The sequence below is a fragment of the Hyaena hyaena genome, unplaced genomic scaffold, assembly GCF_003009895.1.
Source record: "Hyaena hyaena isolate Hyena2069 unplaced genomic scaffold, ASM300989v1 scaffold_19, whole genome shotgun sequence".
NCBI classification, from domain to species: Eukaryota; Metazoa; Chordata; class Mammalia; order Carnivora; family Hyaenidae; genus Hyaena; species Hyaena hyaena.
In genome coordinates this window covers 4726487-4750047 of record NW_024080651.1, presented here as the reverse complement: position 1 = coordinate 4750047, position 23561 = coordinate 4726487, and the positions used below count along the sequence as shown (strand labels likewise).

Genomic DNA, 23561 nt, shown 5'->3' with positions numbered 1-23561 from the left:
CATCCCACTTGTCATTTTTGTGTGGGGTGCTCATGTGGAGAGTTACTTGATGAGGCTGGCAGCACTGAAGAGGGGGGTGGAAGCCTCAGGACTCACCCCCACCCCTAGCCTCCCTGGCCCATCATGGAGCTGGGATCCTGGAGGTAACTTCCCTGTGCTTTGTTTGCATTGGAGGACAGTGGCTGACTACTAAATCTCACTGTCCAGAGAAGCTGAGTCACTGACAATCAGCAATTAAAGAGACAGCCAGTGGGTCCCAAGAGTTGCAGAAATCTCAAGGTGGTCTCCCTGTCTACCCTTGAGTGGGAAGATCTATACTGACTCAGGCCATCTTCTAAGACGCAGTAGGCAAAGCCAAAAGATCCCAGCCTTGGTAATAGAAAGTTTAGAAGAGCTTGTGACCCCCACCATAACTCTAGCAACCTGCTACCTTGCCACACTCCTCATTGTGATCTAGACTTAACATTTTCATTTGGGAACAAGTTCCTCCCCTACAGCTGGCTTCTCTGAAGTGTTAGGTCTCAATCTCTCCCCCTTTTTCTAATTTCTTCCCTACTGCCGCCCCCATCTCCCTCCCCCCTCCCCCTTCCTGTCTCAGCTGTCACTGGACAAGTGAAGTTGGCACAGCTTATAGGATGGTAGATCCTATCATGGTGCCCAGCCCCTGGAGACTCCTTAGCAATTTGAGAGGCAAGGGGACTCTCTCCTGCTACTCTCCCTCTTCCTAATTCTGAAATGAAGGTTTCCCAAATCCAGCCCAAGGTCTTCTTGTAGCCCACTTTTTTGGGGCATCTGGGTACTGGGCAAATGACTGCTGCAAGGGACAAAAACCGAAAGGGAGACACTGAGGGAGCCAGGCCTTCTGTGGGAGGAGGCATTACTTTGGGGTGACTGCCCCCAGCTGTTTCATCTTCTCTTCTGAGGCTTTGTCTGGAAGCAGGACCTCCACAGTGAAACTGACCTTCTTGGCATGAATGAAGCTGTAGGTGTTGTCAAAACGCAGGACATCTGAGGGGAGGCAGAAAACCAGACATTCAGGCAATTCTAACAAAGGGCAGTGAGTTTTGTTGACTGAACAAAGGTGGCATAAGGATGAAGGTGGCACAAGCAATGGTCCTTCACCTTCTGAAACTTAAGTCAAGCTAGGTTGACAAGTTATTCACAGAGAGAAAAAATATATCAGACAGAACACGGCGAGTGCCAGATGAATGAGAGACGACCATATCTGTTAACAGCTTGGAAGGAGAGGACCTTATGGACTGAAATAATGTAAAAAGGCTTTTCAGAGGAGTTAGAACTTGAACTGGGCCTTGAAATGGCACAGCAAAATTAGTACCAGCAGTAGCTGTCATAATAATAGTAATGGTAACAATGGCTACTTATGTGTGTCAGCCCAGGGTTGGTAATCTATGTATACTACTGTACTATTGCTCCAAATAACTATGAATTCAGCATTAATCTTGCTTTATAGCATATAAAAAGGAGGTCGCTGTGTCACATGGTGAAGTGACAGCTGCGATTTCCCTCTGGTCTGCATTGTTGCCTGCCTTGGGCCCTGGAAAAAGATGAGCCCTGTTCAGCTTCTGGCCAAGGTAAAAAATATACAGAGTTTCTGAACCAGGAATTCATCCCACAGAAAGATAAATGAACAAAGATGATCATTTTGCCCCTGTTCGTAATAATAAATGATTAGGAAAACTCAAAGTGGGCATGCAGTTGGCAGAGAAGGCTTTGAAACCTTGGCTGAGGAACAGACTGCTTTTAATCTAACCCTTTTCTTTTTGAGAAGTTGTTCCATTTCAGTCAAATACCCCTTCAAGAGAACAGAGTGTGAGAACAAATACACTCGCTCTGCCTTTTCCCTATCCTGGACTTCTCTTGCTTTTCCCGGCAAAAATTAAAACTTAAAACAAGCCCCCCCCACCCCCAAGTATATTTAATCCTGAAACTTAACCTCTCCCCTTTCCTGCCCCTAAATCAAACGCATAGTTTAAACCTTGGGTAGACATACCACCCTCTCTTTTTTCATGGTGTGAAGGAAGTGTTACTCATTGATTTTCTCTCTGCACCAGAGGTATTTCAGAACCAGCAGTCCCTCTGGAAAGAGACACTTCCTCACTGTCCTGGATGACAGAGCCCTAGCAACTAGAATCAGTCACGCTAGAGCAAGGGTCTGAGCTCCTTGGACTTAGCGCGAGCATCAAGATGGCTCTGCCTCGTATGATATTTTGCTCTCAGAAACAAGGAAGGGGCTGTTCTAAGGCCCAGGCCGAAGGGAAATGGAGTTCATGAACTGCATGGTTCATTTTGGCATTAATCATGTACTCACAGACCTATAGGGCCCTCAGAGATCCTCCAGGCTAGGGCTCCTCAACCTTTGTTGGGGAACTGGCCCCTTGAGAATCTGATGAAATCATACAACTTCAGATCCCCTGGGGCCCATCATGGACCCTTGGGTCAGGGGGTCCCAATGGGAAAGGCACCATTCTGAAGAGTGTTGGCACATGGGTGTAATCATGCCCTCTTGTTTATGTATGGAAACAAATATATATCCTAAATTAGCTTCCTTTTATTTTTCCCAGTGGGAGATTATATTGTTTTTAAAATTATATATTTAGATGGGTTATATTATCCATGAATTTCATTTCAGAATAGTAAAGGGGATATTAGACATTCCATGTTATAAAAGGGAGGTGTTTGGTCTTTGAAGATTCACGGTCACATCTATGGGGAGTCCACAAACCCCAGATTAAGACCTCCTGCTCTAGGGGTGCCTGACTGGCTCAATTGGTTGAGCATGTGACTCTTATTCTCAGGGTTGTGAGTTCAAGTCCCACATTGGGCATGGAACCTACATAAAAAATTTAATTAAAAAAAAAGACCTCCTGCTCTAGCCCACTCCCTTCATTTTAAGAAGGAAAGCAAAATCTGGGGTGCCTGGGCACTCAGTCAGTTAAGCGGCCAACTCTTGACTTTGACTCAGGTCATGATCTCATAGTTTGTGGGATTGAGCCCCCCCACACTGGGCTCTGTGCCTACAGAGCTTGCTTGGGATTCTCTCTCTCCCTCTCTCTCTGCCTCACCCCCTGCTTATGCTCTTAAAATAAACAAATAAACTTAAAAAGAAAAAAAGGAAGGAAAGCAAAAACTACTTAGAGACACCTGCTCAATACACTTGGAGTGTTGGTGGCACAGGAGGACTCAGAAACCAGGCCTCCTGGAGCCTGGCTGGACTGTTTTCTCCCCAGCACGGCCTGGCAGTACTGCTGAAACTTCATCTAGTCTTCTGGTCTTCTAGACCATGCTAAGGACTGGCAGACAAAGTCCAGATCTTTTCTTCTGAATCTTCTTTCCAAGTATTCTACACACAGGCCCTCAGGAAATATTAGTTGAGGGAAAAAAAATCATAAGTGAAATCAATCCAGGCTTTGTTTCTCCTTCTCAGTCATTAAGTACACCTGGGCAAGGACCCGTGTGGCCTGGGGAGGATTAATGTGCTCTTACCACTGGAGGATGGCACAGAGTTTTAATTTCTCCACCGGGCGATCATGTTCCACTTTGCAGGGAGTCACCTGGTTCTCCAAGGGCACTGCCCTCCCACAGGTAAGTTTGTAACCTAACACTGTGTTCTCTCTGGGCTCAGGTCTAACTTGAGCCATGGCTCCAGACAACAGCTGATCCCACCTCATTGTGTTTACACCTGGGAAGGGGACGTGGATACTGTGACCTGCCTCTAATCTTCCATGGAATGGACAAGAAGCAGCTGTCAAGGCCCCCCAGGCAGATAAACTTTCCATCTGGGAATGTATCCAAGAAGAGCTAAAATATATTTGGGATTTGCAAACCTGAGCCTCATTATGTTATAAGGTTCCTGATCCTCTCTCAGGCTGTGTCAGTAATGGACACTGGTGGAAAACGGGTGGGGCACTGCTGTTAGCTGCATGGATTTGAGTAAATTACTTCCCTGGTCTGGGACTCCATTCCCTCTTCTGTCGCTTCAGGACAGACCTGATCATCTCTAGGATAGGCTATGGCCTAGAGATCTGGACCAGGACTCTAGGATCGCCTCACGTCCTCTGTTTTTTGGTGTTTACACAAGCTACTTTGTCTCTTGTCTATATCTCAGCTTCTCTGTCCATTAAAAAAAGAAAGCAACTCAAGCTTGGGATGCTAGGGTGGCTCAATTGGTTAAGTGGCTGACTTTTAGTTTTGCCTCAGGGCATGATCTCATGGTTTGTAAGATCGAGCTCCATGTCAGGCTCTGCACTGACAGCATGGAGTCTACTTAGGATTCTCTTTCTGCCCCTCCCTGGCTTGCTTGCTCTTTCTTTCTTTCTCTCTCTCTCACAAAATAAATAAATAAAGTTAAAAACAAATATTTTTAAAAATTCAAGCTTGGGGTGCCAGAGTGGCTCAGTCAGCTAAGCATCTGACTTCAGTTCAGGTCATGATCTCACAGTTCGTGAGTGTGAGCCCCTTGTCAGGCTCTGTGCTGACAGCTCAGAGCCTGGAGCCTGCTTTGGATTCTGTGTCTACCCTCTCTCTCTGCCCCTCCCCCACTCATACTCTGTCTCTCTCTTTCTCAAAAATAAATAAAACATTAAAAAAACTTTTTAAAAAAATTCAAGCTTATATACAAAATACTTTATGTTCTATGGATAATAGTATCTGGGCTATTATGGATAATAGTATCTGGTGTGCTAGGACTTGTTCTTCCTGAAGCATACAGTAATATGCCTTCTCCTCCAAAGACCTGGCTGCTCACTCACTAACAAGAATACTCCTCCCCAGGGAGCCATACCACAGAGCATCTGTGAGGAAGGGGCAGTAGAGACTGAAGGTTGCCTGGCATGTGGGGAAGTACACGGCATCTGAGATTGGGGTGATGGTGTGAGGCATCTGGGGGCTAGCTCAGATCTCCTGGTGATGCCACCCTAGAAATGGGGTACAGGGCTTCTCCCATCTCCAACACCATTTCTAGGATGGCCCTTCTCCCTGCCAGGTCTTGCCCTCATACTAATAATGGTGATTACAGTGTGTTGAGTGCTTGCTGTATGCTAAGTGCTGCATAGACTTATCCCCAGGAGGTAGAGAATTTGATCCCACTGTAGCAATTAGGAAACTGAAGCCAGGGGGTGGGGTGCAAAGTCACTTGGCTAAGGACTAGTTTTATAGTCAAATCCAAGTCAGCCCAATGATAAAGCCTTTGCTCTCATTGATTTTCCATGCCTGGCCCATTGGCTCTGATAGAAAGAAAACTGGAGATTGGAAAGGAATTGTGTGTGTGTATGTAGCTTTTCTGCTTATAACTGTTGTATATGGTCATTGTTAAATAACTATTCGCAGAACTCATGTAAGAAATTAAAGCTCTCGGGGCGCCTGGGTGGCTTGGTCGGTTAAGCGTCCGACTTTCGCTTAGGTCATGATCTCGCGGTTCGTGGGTTCGAGCCCCGCGTCGGGCTGTGTGCTGACTGCCAGCTCAGAGCCTGGAGCCTGTTTCAGTCTGTGACTCCCTCTCTCTCTGACCCTCCCCTGCTCACGCTGTCTCTCTCTCTCTCTCTCTGTCTCCTAGAAGTAAATAAAATATTAAAAAAAAAAAAACAAAGAAATTAAAGCTCTCTATAAGCTTACTACCATCTCAGAGATAACCACTATTCTCCAGAATTATTTTCAATATACACCTTAAAAAAGAAAAACAGAGTGCATACCATATGCTATGTTTCACTCTTCGTTTTTTTAAAAACATGTACCAGACATCTTATGTGTCCATTTATTCTCTCTAATGGGTATATTGTATTCCATGTACGTGTATGCACGGACCATAATTCATTTAACAAGATCTTATTAAGGCCATTTAGTTTACTGCCACTTTCCCAGACTGCTAGGAACACCCCTGTACCTATATCCTTTTGTCTTTGTATTTAAAATTTTTTTTAATGTTTTATTTATTTCTGAGAGAGAGACACACACACACAGCATGAGCAGAGGAGGGTCAGAGAGAGAGGGAGACACGGAATCTGAAGCAGTCTCCAGGCTCTGAGCTAGCTGTCAGCACCAAGCTCGACGTGGGGCTTGAACCCATGAACCGTGAGATCATGATCTGAGCAGAAGTTGGAGGCTTAACCGACTGAGCCACCCAGGTGCCCCTCTTTGTGTCTTAGTATAAACATTTCTGTAGAATACATTTCTGGAGGTAGAATTGCTAAAAGAGAATTTTAATCGATACTACAAAGTTGAGTGAGGTTAAACACTTTTTCAAATGTCTGTTTGCCATTCTTATTCCTCTTGACTAACCTTCCTGTTCATGGTCTGTGCCCATTTTTTTTTTTAAATCAAGGTGGAGATGAATGAAGCTCAGAGGGGTCAAGACTGGGCTTTTTAGCATTGCTCACCCTGGGATCCCTGCACCTACCCAGATAAATTCTGCCTCTCTGATGTCTGAGGAGAGGAGCGTCCCCAAGAACTGTCTGATGACAATCACAGATCCAGTTGGTCTTGGACCAGAGAGCAGGTATTCTGAACCCTGGTGATCACCTAGCACCATGACTCACCCTCTACCTGGGAGTGTTTGATCTGAGTCCCAGTCTGCTGCTAACCAGCAGGGTCACCTGGTCATTGTACTTGTCCAAGCCTAGGTTTCCTCATCTATGTAAGGAGAGGGTTGAACTGATGGCTCCCTATGTCTAGTTCTAACAGTCTGAGAGCACAAATCCATGGAGAAAGAGGGACCTCACAGGCAGACAGCCAAGGCAGGGGCTCTAGGCCAAGTCGGAGATACTTACAGATGCCAGGATCACTGCAGGTGAGGGTCCCATCCTCAGGGACCAGGTGGGCATTGTATCTCTGGTTGGAAAGCACCTCCGTCATCTCCCCTGCCCGCTGCCTCTCCCCCATCTTGGTCTTCAGGAAAATCCCAAAACCAATGTCTGAACCATCCGACATGAACTGCCACCTGCAGGAGATATCCACCCAATGAGACATGATTCCATTTGTGTGTGCACTCTCTCAGGTCCTGCCCCCAGGGCTTCTCCCAGCCAGCCCCCCCACTGGCGTCGATGGCTGAAAGGCACAGGCCACCTACACAGGTCCAGAGCACTACCTGAGGACACAGCCGGGGAAGAGGATCTCATACTCCACTTGGTGGGAGGAGCCACGAGAAATCTGCACACTGTGCTCATACTGCTGTTTCACCTGATCTCGCACATAATACTTCTTGGGAATGTCACCCCCGTAGTTGATCTAGAAGCAGAGCACAGAATGAACTGGAATGTGCATTTGAGCCAGGCTTCCCGAGTGATCCCCTAGCCCATATGGGCATTGCGGGAGGGGGCATGCAGTCCCATACCTTGGATTTGCACTTGGGGTCTCCATCAGGATCAGTCATGGTACCTCCATACTCCATAGGCAGCTGGTCAGGGCTGATATGTTTCAATAAAACCTCCTTCCAGTTTGCTGGGCAGCAGAGGGAAGGAAGGCGAAAAAAAGGGTCACCACTAGGCAAGATTTCCTCACAGCCCCGGTGGTCAACACAAAAGAATCAGAAAAACCCTGTCTGTCTCAGGAAGCAAAACACAGGCATTAGGAGTACATGGTGTGTACACAGGTCTGCAGGGGGTTCAGGAGGAACCATCACCCAGAGGTGAGGCCCTGTCCTGAACTAAGAATCAGAACACCCAGAGTACTGTCTCCCCTGCCTCTGCCCAGTTTAGCAACCTTGGCCAAATCACTTCATTCTGAGCCTGGTTCTTCCCACCCTGCAAGATGTCAGTGGGGGTGAAGTGAACTAAGTACTTGAGAAGATGCCATAAACTGTTAGGTGCCCTACACTCATGAGAATATATTATCACTCCTAGAAAGGGGATACAAATATCTGCAGTGCAAGGAGAGGGAACAAAGAAAGGAACATCCCACACAAGGGGACAGCATATGCATGAGGGTCTGAATCAACATGATTTGAATTTCAGGTAGACTGAATTTCAGGAGGGCACAACCCTGTGTCTCATCTCCTACTTTCATCTACACGAAACATGCTCAGTCATGAGTTACTGAATGCACCACTCTACAGTGGACCCTGAAATGGGTTCCCTTGGCTTTATCCCAGCCACAATTTACTTCTGCTCTGTTTTTCAGGCTGTCTAAGCTGCCAGTGACTTGCAGTTATTTTTTTAAATAACCAAGCCTTTTCCTGACTAGGAGAGTTTGACTCTAGTGCAACCAATGCTGAAAACCAGTTTGCCACTCCAAATTCCTAAACTAGTATCAGCCAAGTACAGTATTTTGATGCTGGAAACCTTTCCATGCCGACTATATAGACCATAAATAGGCAGCAGCTCCAAGTCATGAGGTACAACCCAGTGTCCTCTGTTGCTGGTGCTGGCTGGAAGCCCACAGAGACTGTCCATGGTCTCCCAGCCCTCTGGTTTCTAGGGTCCTGGGACCATGCAACTCCTGGGACACAGCATCTGTGGTTTAATCTGTGCTCCTAAGCTCCACTGACTAGCCTGAAGTGAATGTCTTCCCTCCTCTGCTGAAGATCCTGTATCTCCTGAGCCTGAGATGGATTTGGTTGAAGGGTTTCAGCTGTGGGTGGGAGAACAGACGGCACCTTCTCTACAGCTCCACTGCCAGGAAATCCAACCACCTCATGCTCATGGTGGGTGGTAGCAGCAGAATCATCAAGAATCATCAGAGCCTTTTGCTCAGATTTTGTATGTCTTCCCCCAGCTCAGCTGGAGAGTTGGAATAAGGCCAGAAGGACCTTCCCATCTTACAGAGAGAGTAACTGAGGCAACAAGAAGCAGATCTTGTTGCTGCCAGAGTCAGGACCAGATTCCAGATCCTTTTCTAGAATGCTTTCTAGAATGCTCCACGCTGCTCCCAGGGCTCACTAATACACATTGGGAAGATTTCCACTTTCAATGTGGTGAACACTCAGAAACCTTCAGAATCCATATTACCTACCCCTAAATTCAATTTCACAGGTGGCATCAAGCCTGCCAGGAGCCCGTGTCAATCTACATTTGTAGTCTTTTCTTCCCACCAACTCCACTTAATGCTCTGGTAAAACTCAGCTCCTCTCTATCCCTGGCTGGCTTGGTTCCTGTGCATCTCTTGCGCCGGCTTCTCCCTTGTGCCCTGATATTCTCCCAGCTCCCTGGCACGTCCAATCCCTGCCGGCTGTGGTCCTGCCAGCTTCATTGATCACTCTTCACTCTCCCCGGTGGGCTCCTCTTGCTCTGCCTGCCCTTGGACTTGGATAGTCCCCACAGTTTAGCCTCTGCTCTTCTGTGGGCAGACTTTATCTACTCGCAAGGTTTTAGCTGCTGCCTATGTTTGATAACTCCCAAACTTCCAAACTGGAGTTCTGTCTTCAGCTTCAGGCTCAAATACCCCCAACATCTAAATATCTCAGAGACCCCCCCAAACTCTACATCAAGGTTATTCTTCCAGTTCTGTTCTGAACTGAATTGCACCAGAGTGATTGCAATACTCAGTCGCTCATGCCAGACACCAGAAAGTCATTCTAGATTTCTCTTCCTTCCTTCCTACATCCAGTCAACTGAGTTTTGCTGTTTCACTTCCTAAGTCTCCAGCCCATCCTCTCCTCTCCATGCCTACTGCCACTGCCCCAGCTCAGGCTTGCAACACCTCTTGCATGGACTGTGGCCACAGTGTGCAAACTAGTACCTCTCCTTCGCAAGCTTGCCAGTAAAATGTGTCTCCATTTAAAATCTGATCCTGGTTGGGGTGCCTGGGTGGCGCAGTCTGACTCTTGATCTCAGCTCAGGTCATGATCTCACAGTATATGAGTTTGAGCCCTACATCGGGCTCTGTGCTGATAGCACAGAGCCTGCTTGGGATTCTGTATCTCCTTCTCTCTGCCCCTCCCCAACTTGTGCTCTCTCTTTCTCTCAAAATAAATAAACTTAAAAACTTAAAAAATTGGGGTGCCTGGGTGGCTTAGTCGGTTGAGCGTCCGACTTTCGCTTAGGTTATGATCTCGCGGTTCGTGGGTTCGAGCCCCGCGTCGGGCTCTGTGCTGACTGCCAGCTCAGAGCCTGGAGCCTATTTCAGAGTCTGTGTCTCCCTCTCTCTCTCACCCTCCCCTGCTCACGCTGTCTCTCTCTCTCCTAGAAATAAATAAATAAAAATATAAAAAAAAATAAATATGATCCTGGTTGGGGTGCCTAGGTGGTGCAGTCAGTCAAGCATCTGACTCTTAATCTCAACTCAGGTCATGATCTCCGTTATGTGAGTTTCAGCCCTACTTCGGACTCTGTGCTGATAGCACAGAGCCTGCTTGGGATTCTGTCTTTCCTTCTCTCTGTCCCTCCCTGGCTTGTGCATGCGTGCACACTCTCTCTAAATAAATAAATAAACTTAAAAAAAAGAAAGAATAAAAATCTGATTCTAGTTAAGATGGGGTACACATACACAATGGAATACTACTCAGTAATGAAAAAGAATGAAATCTTGCCATTTGCAATAATGTGGATGGAACTGGAGGGTATTATGCTAAGCAAAATAAGTCAGAGAAAGACAGATATATGATTTCACTCATATGTGGAATTTGAGAAACTTAACGGATGATCATGGGGAAGGGTAGGAAAAATAAGATAAAAACAGAGAGAGAGGCAAACCATAAGAGACTCTTAAATACAAAGAACAAACTAAGGGTTGATGGGGGTGGAGGGGTGGGGAAAATGAGTGAGGAGCATTAAGGAGGGCTCTTGTTGGGATGAGCACTGGGTGTTGTATGTAAGTGATGAATCACTGGAATCTACTTCTAAAGCCAAGATCACACTGTATATTAGCTAACTTGAGAACACATTTAAAAAAATAATAAAATAGGGGTACCTGGGTGGCTCAGTCAGTTAAGCCTCCAATTGAGGTTCGGGTCATGATCTCACGGTTCGTGGGTTTCAGCCCTGGGTCGGGCTCGGTGCTGACAGCTCAGAGCCTGGAGTCCACTTCAGATTCTATGTCTCCCTCTCTCTCTGCCCCTCCCCTGCTTGCACTCTGTCTCTGTGTGTGTCTCTCTCTGTCTCTCTCTCTCAAAAATAAATAAACATTAAAAAAATAGTAAAATGGCTAGAAAGTTAAATAGTGAATAAATAAATAAATATCCAATCCTGGTACTCTCCCTGCTCAGAATTCTTCCGTGGTTCCCAGTGGCCTGTAGTCATGCCCAGGCTTCTCAGCATGGTGCCCTGGGTTCTCTGTGCCCTGACTCCTGGCCCCCTGTACAGCAGGACCTCTTGCCATGCCCTGTTGTGCTCTCTACAACTCCCTAAGCCACGGTGTGTCGGGTCTTTCCTCAGTGCTGTTCTTTCTGCCCAACAGCTTCCTGCCTGGCTTCACCTGGCTGCCTCTTACTCATTCCATAGCACTCAGCTGAGATAGGCATCCGCTCTCTCCTGGGTCAGGAAGGGGTGAGTGTTCCTGCCCAGTGTCTCCACCCACATTTTGATTCCTCCCTTTTACATGTAACATATTGTCTGCATCTCCCTTCCCCAAGAGGGCCGAGGGCTCTTCAAGGGACTCTATCTTATTTATCTTTGTCACCTAGTCCACAGGGCCTGGCACACAGTAGGTGCTCATGAAAGGAAGCCACTCCTAGTTGCCCCTACTTGAAAGCAACCTCTGCTCCTATGACCTCCGTGGCACCTTCTCTCTGCCGTTTCTAGTGCCTTTTCTAGCTTGTATCATCGCTTTCTCTCTAAAGGTCTGTCTCCTGTTACCCTGTAAGCTCCTTGAGAGCAAGACTGGCATTTTGTTCATCTTTGCATCTACAGTGCTGAGCTCAGTACTTTCTTCTAGAGTATCTGAGAGAAAGAGTTCTTATTAAAACAGAAAGGCAGACCCTAGCCCAGTGCCTTGCTTGCTCCTGGGTCCCACTGCTACCAAACCAGCAGAGGAAGCCTTCACCTTAGATACATCTAAAGCAGTCCCCAGTTTGGGCCACAGAGCATCCAGTGGCACTGAGAAGAGTCAGAGCTACTCACCCCCCAGGACCATGATCTTCTTGCGAGTGTCCTCACTCAGGAAGGGCTTGATGAGGTTATAGGCCACAGGAAACAGCTTGGGGGCTGGAACAGAGTCCAGGCAACATGAGACCAGGAGCAAGGCCCACTTTGTCCCTAACAGTGTCCTCCACAGCCTCTTGTGTCAGGCCACAGACTCCCTAGTGCTGCAGAACCCACACAGGCTGCCCAGGGTGTGAGGCTTGGCACAAGCGCTTCTTTGACATGCAGCTCCCTGTCTAGACAGGGGGTATTGCCTTCCTACCTCACCCGTCTGGCTGGCTCCAAGGAGGTAATAAATCCTAAAAGCTTTGTGAATTGTAACTCGGTCTGCATATGTCAGGGGTCTCCAGATCCCCTCCTCTGGCTCACCCCATTCTACTCTCCTGAACCTGCCCCAGTAACATTTTGGGCCCCTCTTTCCCATCTGACTTAATCACAGATAGTCCCCATCTTACCTTTAACAACAAAAAGACGCTTCAGTGTCTCAGGATAGTTTTCCTCAAACATGCAGAGAAACTGTGGAAACAAATCACAGAGTCCGGAGTGCCCAGACCTCTGTACCAGGGAGGCAGGCCCTGCCTCCTTCAGGCTAGACTCCGCCCCCATCACCTCACCCACCAGGCATCCTAGCAGAGAGGTTCACCCCTACTTTTTCTCCTCCTCACAGCCCCCTTCCAGCCCTGTCCCTCACCTCTCCATAGGCCTCCACTGCAGGCTTCCAGAGATGCTTGAGGCCAAGCCCCTCGCAGTCATAAATCAGAGTGATCGTCTCCACCTTCTTCCCCATCTGCAGGGTACAGACGAGCAGAGAGACATATCAGGCTTCTGCGATGCAGAAGCCCACCCCAGTTCAGGGCATTTGCTGATTTGGTCGTGGGCCCATATAGCAACCAGATCTGGGCAGGGCCATACCAAGGGTCTTCCAAATTGAAATAATCACCCCCATGCCAGAACTGTGGCCTAGGCTGGTCACTCTTTCTGCCTAGGTGTCCCTGTTCTCATCCAGTAAACAACTGGTTGGATCTAGATTAAATCTGAGGTCCCTTCTGTTCTGCAGTTTGAGCTGGTGGCCTCCTCCTTCCTCTGTGTGCAGCACCTGGTAGTGCTCTGTCTGTGGGGCCTCACTTGGCAACTTTTCTGGTGAGCAGGCACAGAGACTCTCCGTCTAACCAAAGCCCTGAAGGGTGCATCCCCACCTAATGCTTCTCTGTGTCCCCAGCCTGCAGGGTCTCTGCACACACTGAGCTCTCAGTGCATGTTTGTGAATGATGGGGTTGAAGTGTTCCCAAATTTATCACATCATTTCACCAGATCCTCACGACAGCTGAAGAGGAAGGCAGGAGAGAAGGTCAGGGTGGCTCTGGCTCTCCCTTCTCAGAGAGGGAATCACCTGTCCCTACCTTTTTGTTTTGAATACAGACTCTGAGCTCATCTTGCTAGTGGTACCCAAACACTTGTCCAAGGACAGGTTGGTCTGTGACAAAGATTTTACTGGTGCCCAGATGAATGAGAAAAACAATGATAATGTAGGAATTTATTTATGAAACTAAATTTCTTTGATTTAAAGGACTGTTCTTTATTCTGAGATTATGCCATTCCTATAGTTTTGGGGGCTGATTACGACAATAGTAGCCGGTAAATTTTCTTTTTAAGTCCTTGCTTGGAAAAATAAATATTTGGCAACATATGTCAGTCCCCAGAACTTTGACATTTCAAAGTTTGTCATCTGAAATCCAAACATATGGGCCTCAGCCCTGAAGCTATGCTTAAATCCCTGTGTGATGTGCCTGCTTCTGCTTGAACACCTCTACTGTGACAAACTCGCTTTCAACCATGCTAAACCCACTTGCCTTTTCTGTCTGGTGGACACACTCCTGAAGAAGCCGCTCGCAGTCCCGCATCTTGGTCTTGAGCAAGTCCTGTTTGCTGGCTGAGAGGAGCAGACCCTTGGCATCCAGAGGTCCAATGATATCATACCAGACAGGGCAGCCATCCAGGTCATAACCACACATGCCCCCTGACAGATACTGTTGGACCACCTGGGCAAAGACACAGAGGAGGCACCTGGTCAGCAGGCCCAGGGCAGTTGTGCCTTCCCTGTATCCCGAGGCCTTCCCATGGGTTCATCAAACTCTCCCTCTACAGCCTTCCCCTGGGTGCCAATGGATACCCACTCTGGGAACCACTGGGGCTCACTTGGAATTGTCAGACCTCTCCTCTGAAGGTCCCAGTCTGCCAGACTCAGGACACAGATTGTGGGTCCAACATAGGGATGGGGCAAGATCATTTGTCCTTACCTCTGGAGGCTGCCAGCTCATGATGTTGTCAATGTCCTTTTGCTTTCGGAACTCCACGTGCTGCAAACACACAGTCAGGGCTTTAAAAGAGCAGAAGTGGGGGGAACCCTTACGAGGCATTTAGCAATAGATGACAGTACGAAGAGGCCACCATCACATCTCAGGTATGTCATGAGAAGGCAACTGGCAGGAATGGAAAATAAGGCACTGCCTGTTTTAGAGGACTGGGCAGAAGGGATTATACTTCTTGGCTGGCCCAGACCTATAAAAGTTCTGTGTTTCCATGGAAGGGAATGCACTTTGTCACAGAGGTATAAGGCAACAGCGGTCAGCTAATTCTCAGATATGTCACACAAGTCAAAATCTGTGATTGGATGGGCAGAGTAGGCAAAGACAAACAGGCAAGCATCAGGATATGAAGCTAAATGGATCTCACCTTCCGGAGCATGGCCTCGGACTTCTGCAGGTCAAAGTTTCTAGCTGTAACAGGGAAACGTGGTCAGGGTTAGACCAGCAGACTATGCATCCAAGGACAGGGAGATTTCTTTATTCCCACGCGGGAGCTGACTCCTAGATCACCCCACAGGCAGAAGCTAATATGAAGACCTTCACTGGGGGCTTCTGGAACACCATAGCCCCTGAAGGTCAAGGATCAGGGCAGGTGGCTAGAGCCTTGCAACTTCAGGATTAAAAGAATTTTACCCTAGTAGATGCAATAGATGAAAGAGCTTATCTTCACTCATGGAAAGTAAACCCTGGACCTCTTTATCATTTTGCCTTTCCCCTTACACAAAGTTAATCTTCACAGTCTAACATCCAGTTCTGAGAACTTGACCCACAGTTCAAAGATGAGCACAGCTGCCCCACAATCTGGGGTGGATCTGGCAGAACATCCCAGTAGGATAGAGGAGTTGATGAGCCTCAAGTCCACCTTGCCCTATCTTCAAAGGACCCACGCATACCCTAGTGGGACACAGAGGGCCCTCTTCCCATGGTTCCTGGAAAACTTCAGAATTCAAGTTCAACTGGGCCAATGCTTCATTTTATGCTCTAACCCCAAGTCGTCCTGCTCAATCTTGAACACAAGGACCTCAATGCCTCCCCTCCCCAAGCCACCTGCTTCCAGGTAATCTGAGCTGCCATTTGCACCCAGTCCTCATTGTTACACTGAGTGGAGATCCACTGCCAGGACACTTGGAAAGTAGGGTTGCTTCCTCAGTCATATGACAACCTCTCCAGTACTAAACTCTGTGCTGCCACCTGAGTCCCCTGGGCTATCATGTTGCCCACCCATGGACTCTAACCATCCCTCATAGCCTCGTTTCAAGTCCATCCACACAACTTTCCTTTAGAAGTTTCCCAGTTTAGGGGCACCTGGGTGGCTCAGTCAGTTAAGTGTCTGACTTTGGTCAGGTCATAATCTCACAGTTCGTGAGTTCAAGCCCTGCGTCGGGCTCTGTGCTGACAGCTCAGAGCCTGGTGCCTGCTTCACATTCCATGTATCCCTCTCTCTCTCTGTCTCTTCTGCACTTGCTCTCTGTCTTTCAAAAAATGAATAAACATTAAAAAAAATTTTTTTAAACAAGTTTCCCAGTTTGCCACTGCTCTTCTTAAAGTGTGCTGTCCAGAACTGGGTGCAGCACCAGGAACACCTGGTCCAATAAAGCCTTCTCCAATAAAGCCTAAAAACTTTCTTGGCAGCAGTCACACCCTTAACTCAGATGGAGTTTACAGTCAATTGAAACCCCCAAATCCTTTTCAGCTGTGCTGCTGCGAAGCCTCCATCCCATATGTTGTGAGGTGGCTTTCTGGACCCATCCCTATCAGATTTCATCTTGTTACAGTCAGCTTCGTTTCATCCCCTAAAGAGTTTTTGAGATCCAGACTCTGACCAGTTTTGCCAACTGACCTATGAACTGTACCTCCCAGCTGTATGTCTCTGTGGAACTGATTGGTATCTAGATCTGCTGACAGCCCTGGAAGCTGGGCCAGACAGGCTGCCCTCTGGACTGTCACCTTAATCACTGATCTCTGGGAGTGGCCGAGCACATTCCCTGACTCTGCTATCATGAAATCCAGTCCACTCTCCTGCACCCAAAGGGTGAAATTTGACCAATGCCACCCCTGTCATTGGTGCTGGACACACATGTGTAGAACTAAATAGCTTTCACTCTCAGGAAGTTTCTTCTGATGGCTACCTTTCACGTGCCATCATGGAAGCAAGGGGCAGCTCTTAGAGGAATATAATCTGGGTTTGCATCTCAGGCCTTCCACTTTCTTGCAGTTTGACCTTGGACAAGATACCACATATCTCCGACTAAATCATCTATTGATCTTGAAACACATGAAAGATGCAAAGCAACATGCTACCATGATGGGGGAGCCCAGCTGGTCTGTGAAGGAGTGACAGTGAACTGTGAGCCCCCTTATCTCCAGGTGGCTCTCCAGTTAACCAGTATCTGCCGGCGTCCAACATCCAACGTCTTCTTCGAGGGCCCTCCCCAAGTTGCCACTTGGCCCTGACAGGACCCGGCCTGGTGCCTCCCCATGCATGCTGAGTCAGGCCTCTCCACGGCTCTTGCCGGCCTGGTCAGGGGCAGCTCAAAGTGTGGCTTAGGGCACTGCCAGAGAAACTGGCCCAGGAACAGCTATCCTGGGTTCTTATCTGATCACCTCCTAGTCCTAGTGAAGAAGACTGAGACCTCCTTTGCCCCCACCCCTCACTGACATGTGCGCGTGCACACGCGCGCAGACACACACACACACACACACACACACACACACACACACACACAGGGTGTTTCTACCACCTCCTTGTTTTCATCTGGCCATCTGACGCTCCTTGCTGGGGAGCCCAGAGCTCAGCCCCAGTCATGGTGAAGCAGTAGAGATCTGTGTGCCTGCTCGTAGGACCTAGGGGCCAGCAGAAAACTGAACTCACATAAGGGGAAGGGTCAAGAGTGGAAGCCTGAGCTCACACCTAGGTTAGAGGAAGACATTCTGTTGGCATGCGCCTTGAAAATGTTCCCTTTAGAATCAAAGGTAGAGAGAGAAAATGTTTCCTTAAAGAAAAAGGCAACAAAAACCGTAATTGAAATTCATAGCAAAGTCTGACCAGGACTGAGCTCCTGCCCAGGAAATGAGAGGCACAAAGTGCAGGGGAGATACTTCCTCTGTCTGTAGAGGCAGAGCTTGTCTTCAGACAGGAGCTGCAGCTTACTAGAGAGACTGGTGGCCTGGGAGTCTGGGGCCCTAGGTTTCTGCCCCCATTCTGCTTCTCATTAGCTGTGTGCCTTTAAATAAGTGCCTTCCCCTCTCTGAGCCTCAGTTGTCTCATCCAGCAAATGAGGATGACTATACTCTTCCATATGCCTGCAAAGAGAGGGGTTATCCCAGGACTGGGGAGTTGGGAATTCCTGGGGAACCAAGCGCCAGAAGCCCAGGTGGTCTTCTCTTAGATAAAAGAGCTGTGTTATTTTGTTCAGCTCTCTGAAACCACATGTCTCTACCTAACAGCAGCTCGGTGGGGTGTTTGATCATCTTGCAGCTGGCTCTTTAAGGCAGCACAGTCTTCCCACGCTGCCTAACCGCCCACTTCTAGCAAAGGCCCTTTGGCAAAACATCCTCCATCCCTGGACTGACGCCATTGCACCCCCGTGCTGCCCCTCCACCCAATGCGAGTGGGCTGAGGGTGGTGCTAGTGGGGCAGTCACAGGGGGAAAGGGCAAGTGGCACTTCCAGAGGCACACAGGGCCCCATGTCGCTTCCCTGGCTGCACCTGCCCTGGGGTGCCTACTAGCACCTTTTCTGGAGAGAAATGGAAAATACACCTCTTCACCTGTCCCGAGACCCCTAAGGTGTATATGTGTGTGTGTCCATTCTATAAATAAATAATCAGGCATGATTGGTACTTTAATATTTGGGGCTATGATTCTACATCACAACTGAATCTCTCCCAGTCTAACACAGTGGAATTTTCTCTATTATTTCAGTGTCTGGTAAGAAAGTTTCTATAAAGGAAAAAAATGTGTGTCACAGGATCTGGAGAAGGTAACACATGACTTGAGCCACAGGAGAGGAAAAGGGAAAAAAAAGGAGAGATTTCAAGAGTTGGGGCATGGAGCAGAGTTGGACTCTGATGCTAGTAGAAACGTGTACATATCATTACCACTCATAGAGTTCTGTCATGTTACATCCTGTAATAGGCAGGGTACCCTGTCTGGTCCTGTTCTAACAGGGAGGAGCCTAAAGCAGATGTGTGCCCCTGGCCAAGGTGCCATAGCCAGGCCAAGGCAGAGCCGTACTAGAACTGGAGGTTCTGGAGCCTGGTAGTGGCTTGAGGGCAGTCTTGTCAACCTTGGTTTGGCTGAGTGCTCCCCATGTTCCCTGTGCACTCTGCCCCTCCTTCAAGCTGCCTAAACTGCTGGCAGCAGATGGCCTGCCAGCCCAAAAAGCCGCAGAGGGGGCTAGACTCTCCCAGGGGCCTGCCCTCTGGTTGTACACTTGGCTCTGCCTCTGACTACCCACATGGCTGGGTCTTCCTAGACTTTTCCTCAATCCATTTCCCCAAGTCCATCAGGAGAGTGCATTTATCAAATGGATGGAAAGGGCACTGGGCTGGGAGTCAGCCCACCAGCTCTAGTCTTCTCTCTGCTTGTATCTCAAGCACTGTGTGACTTGGAGCAAGTTACTTCACCTCTCTGAGCCTCAGTGTTGTTTCTACCCAATAAGAGGGTCAAGGTTATGTAGTTGCCAAGAGTCCTTTGGATTCTAAAGGTTGACTTCTCCAGATTCTCAGATTGCCAGGGGCAGGGTTTCCAGAGTGTACCATTCTGTTACCCAGAACAAGGTTCTGCCCAGCCTCCCACAGCCCCAATTCCCTCACCTCGGAGCCAGCGCAGGAGAAAATAGTCATCTGGATTGGGCAGAGTAGGCAGCACATCCTGGACATTCTCCCGAAACTGTAGGGAGAAGCAGTAGGGTGAACGGCAGCTCCCACCCTGAACACCTTCTGCCCAGGACTCTCCACAGGGACTTTGCTAGACCCCTCTTCAACACGGGTCAACTCTGTAGACACTGGCTGAGCACATGGGCTGCACAGCACACTGTGTTGCCTCAGTGGATAGCAAAGAGGAGGCAGGAAGGGAGTAAGACACTACCTCTGCCTAGCTGTGTTCACTGCCACACTCCAGTGTACCAGGTGGGCATACATGTTTCCAGCTAACTGTGATAGTACACGCTCTGGCACCTGACACGTGCCACAGTAAAAGGTGTCAGCTTGCCAAGCATTCCCTGTGTGCCCCGCACTGAACTTGGCACTTATCTTATTCATGCCTCACTCAGAGTTCCTGGAGGTTTCACTGTCCTTATTTTACAGATCAGGAAATTAGAGCTCAGAGAGGCTAAGTAACATTCCCAAGGCTGAACAGCTAGTAATCAGCAGAGCTGGGATGCAAACCCAGGTCTGTCCGAGGCCAGAGAGAGCACTCTTTCCACTGTAGTCTTCTGCCCTTTAGTAATGGACTGGTGAGCAATATGCTGGGGGAGCAGAGGGAAGGAAAAGTTTGATTATGACTGGCCTAGGAAGACAGTGGTCTTATGACTTCAAAAAAAAATGGCATTTGCGTTGGGCTAGAAGGACTTCAAAGGCAGCAGGAGGAGGGAGGAAGGCAATCCAGGTGGAGGGAAAAGTTCCAACAGGAAGCCATGAAGGGGGAAAGTGCAGGGAGTGCCAAACAAGGGATGTGGACAGTGACCTCAAGGGACACCACATCCACCTCCACGTAGGTGAGCATACCCCCACATGCTCTCCCCATGCCTCCTGCTTCTAGCCACTCACCTTTCTCTACTCACTGACCTACAGGACAGCCACAGAGGGGACCAATGAGGACCTGCCACCTCTGCCCCTTGCCTAGATCAGCCAGGGACTCAGACCATCCCATCCCATCCCCAGGACTCCCAGGGAAAATGCTCATCCAGGGCCTAGGCATGAAGCCACCCCTCACCAAGGACCCTACCCAGCCCCTGGTTTCCAGCTTAATAACCACCTAATCCCTCCTCTGCGTGAATTCCCCTGCAGGTCAGCAGTAAAACCTGAAACCTCCCTATCCAGCCTTCCTGGGATAGGGGAGGCCCAGCCTGGGGCAGAACCTTCATGGGGTTGGTGCCTCAGCCCCACTGCCATAGCAGGAGACATCTGGTCCCCCACCCCCTGCCCAGCAATGGAAAACTGCTCAGCTGTGGAGCCTCCAAACCTTCAGACAGGACCCAATGAGTTCTGGCTGCAAGAACAGCCAGTCTCCCCTCTCCTCAGGGGCAACAAAAAGTAGATTCAGTTGGTGGAGAGGGGGCTTAGCTTTCAAACTGCTGCCCCCTTCTCTGCCCAGGTGCCAAAGCAAAGCCAGGCGTTCCTTCTAGCCTTCTGAAGAGCATCTGCCCCAGTCCCAGGGAGGGGCCTGGATTGCAGGACAAGGGAGGGCTGGTCTGAGCTCAAACTAACCTCAACCCAGTGAGTCGCTGATAGGATTCCAGGCTGCACATGAGGGTGCTCCCTTCAACAACATCGGGTCCAACCCCTCATTTCATTTATCAAGGAGCACACAGAGAAGGACGGATTTTGCCCAAGGTCGGCAGGGAGACTTGGTGCCCCAGAAGGGGTTCTCCAACTATCCTAAAGAGCTGTCAGGGCCCTGTTCAGGGCGCCGCCGCCCCCGTAAGAGGAAAACCTCCCGGAAATGGGAGGAAACCTGGGGCGCTGCCCCAGCCCCAGCCCCCAGGGCCCGGGTGCCAGTCTTGAGAATGAATATTGCCTTTGTGCCCTTAGCTACCTACGAGGGCTTCCAAGCAACCACTTCTTCCCAGGTGGCATCGCCAAGGTCTCGCTCGGGGCTGAGGCTGAGGTGGCCAAACTTCCCCGGGGCCTCCTCGGCGGGGGGAAGGAGGGAGGGGCAGGCCTCGGGGAGAGGGGCGCGAGGCGCCAGGTGCCGCCAGCCGCAGCTCCCCGAGCCGCCCGCCGTTCCCGCACCGTCGCTCGCCCCCCGCCCAGTTCCTTCCTGGCTCGCAGCCTTTGGAAGGTGAGGCCCCGGGCGGGGGGTGGGGGTCGGACCAGGGTGAGGACTCACCTTGGCCAGTGCCTCCTTCTGCTTGGGGCTCAGATCGCCGACTCTGCCGCTCATCGTGGCTCCGGCTCGGGCGCGGCGGTTGCGGCAGCTGATGGAGCACGGGCTCGTTCTCAGCCACCGGAGTAAAGTCCCAGCCTTTTGCCCGGGCCTCGGGGCTGGCCGCCAAGCCCCGCCTCTTAAAGGATCCCGAGGGGTGGAGTAGGGAGGGATGCGCTGGGCGCGGGAGCCTCTGGAGCGTCGCCTTCTGTCCTCCTGAAGTCGGAGACCTGGGCAGGAGGCTACGAGGAGTGCCCCACGCGGGCCGAGGCCAGTGGACATTAGAAGGTCAGGAAATCTGGGTTCTGGTCTCAAATTTATCCTTAGCTCGCCTTGTGACCTTGGAAGAGACACCTGACTCTCTGGGCCTCAGTTTCCCCATCTAGGTGCTATCTAATGACCTCTCCTGCAATCAGACCCCGTAGGGCAGAACCTCACTCCCCCAAATGGTAGGGAGCTTGACTCCTGCCACTGTGGGGAGGCCAAGTCCTGAAGCCTAGACACCATCCTGCGATGAACCATGGTACCGGTACTGGGGTACTGGCCGTTTCTCTCTGGAGCCCCTGCCCTCCTTCGCTTTGCCACCGGTTTTGGACATCTGCTGTCAACCCAGCTTGGGGCCTCTCAGTGTTGACAGACTTTCTCCTGCACCTGTGAGGCAGGCAGGCCTAGGGGACAGGGAACCACAGACCAGGTCTCCAACCCAGGGCCCTGACCTCTGCTTCTGACCTTCCCAGCTCTCCAAGAGCTGCTCCTTAGCAGGCAGAGAGTATTGTTTCCTCTCTGGGAATCAGAAGACCTGGGTTTGAGTCCTAAATCCTCCACCGCTCTCTGCAGACTTCAGCAAGCAGCTTCACCTCTGTGCACCCAAGCTTCTTCATTCACAACATGGAGGTGATGATCTGGATTTCAAGTCAGCTTGAGAGGATCAAGGGAGCTAACGTACACAAGTCACCCCGTGCCTTATGCACTTGTGCTTAACAGGGTTTGCCTCTGTGACCACTCCCAAGTCTGCCCTACACACCCTCCTTTTGCTGCCTGTCTGGCCAGGCTTTGGCCTCTGGGTGGGGATGTAGGGTGGACATGGAGGAAGCCACAGTAAAGCCATGGCTCAATGAAAGCAGGCTTCCTATCAGCTTATCTGCTTCCCCCACTTCTGCCTAGGGTTCAGAGCTCTGGGTTTCTATAATTGCAAGTCTGACTTTTGTGACAGATGCTTTAGGGCCAACTCTCTGTCCTGCCAAGTCTCACAGCCCCTTCCTCATACAATGAAGCCCTTTCCTCCTTTCTGTGTTCAACAGCCTCCTCCCTCTGTCTGCCCCACCCCTCAAAACACACACACACTTCATACTCTCTTCCTACCTCTGTGGTAGCAGCTGCTCACATACCCTGGACCATTTTTTGCTCCTGCTGTGTGCCAGGCCCTAGTCACTATTCTGGGAACCCTGAAATGAATCAGACACCATCTTGCCTCCCAAAGATAAGACACAGGCACCATCACCTAGAATATAAGAGCGAGATAAATGTTCCAAAGAGAGCAAGCTCCTGGGAGGTTAGGGCAGAGAATTTGTTTTGGGTTGTAAGAATCCTAGAAGGCTTTGTGGAAGGGGTGACATTGGAGCTGCATCCTAAAATATGGAGTAGGGAGGAAATGGAACAGAAATCCATTCATTCCCTTCTGGTACAATGGCATAAGCAAAGTTTGGGTGGTTGATGGGAAGCATGGCTACCTCCAGAGAGGAGGGGAGAGGAAGGATAGGCAGGGGGAACTGGCAGAACCACAGTGTGTCCCTGCTTAGTAGCATCAGCCCTGCTAGACCATGAGGTCCTTGGGAACATCACCCTGGGTTACTCATCTCTGAATCCCCACAAGCCCCCTACCCTCAACACAGCATCCTACACACAGGGGCTGTTCAATAAATGTATGCTGACTGAATGAATGTAAGAAATGCTCCAATAGGCACAGAGTCTGGTGCTGAGGGAGCCCTGGGAAGGAGACATAAGCACAGATCATTCAGGGATCAGGCAGCTCATCTCACTTGACAGCTGTGGAAACAGATGCCCAGAGAGAGCACGACCCA

The 23561-nt window shown here is 49.7% G+C and overlaps 1 protein-coding gene across 4 annotated transcripts; it reads right to left on the bottom strand.

Annotated features, from left to right (window-relative positions):
* Positions 1-751: 751 nt before the first annotated feature.
* SEC14L2 (SEC14 like lipid binding 2) lies at positions 752-21714 on the bottom strand. Of its 4 annotated transcripts, none has more exons than XM_039225909.1 (12): positions 21445-21714; positions 19209-19284; positions 14760-14803; positions 14324-14383; positions 13877-14065; positions 12718-12813; positions 12482-12542; positions 12006-12089; positions 7346-7452; positions 7100-7239; positions 6783-6952; positions 752-1008 (listed from the first exon to the last, which is right to left on the bottom strand). In XM_039225909.1, exons 1-12 carry the CDS (start codon positions 21496-21498, stop codon positions 878-880), a joined length of 1212 nt encoding a protein of 403 aa, XP_039081840.1. In that variant the 5' UTR covers positions 21499-21714; the 3' UTR covers positions 752-877. The 4 variants fall into 4 exon arrangements, with proteins under 4 accessions (XP_039081840.1, XP_039081837.1, XP_039081838.1 ...); XM_039225906.1 differs by lacking the exon at positions 21445-21714 and adding an exon at positions 21155-21226; XM_039225907.1 differs by lacking the exon at positions 19209-19284 and having other exon boundaries at positions 21445-21493.
* Between the last annotated feature and the right edge of the window lie 1847 nt (positions 21715-23561).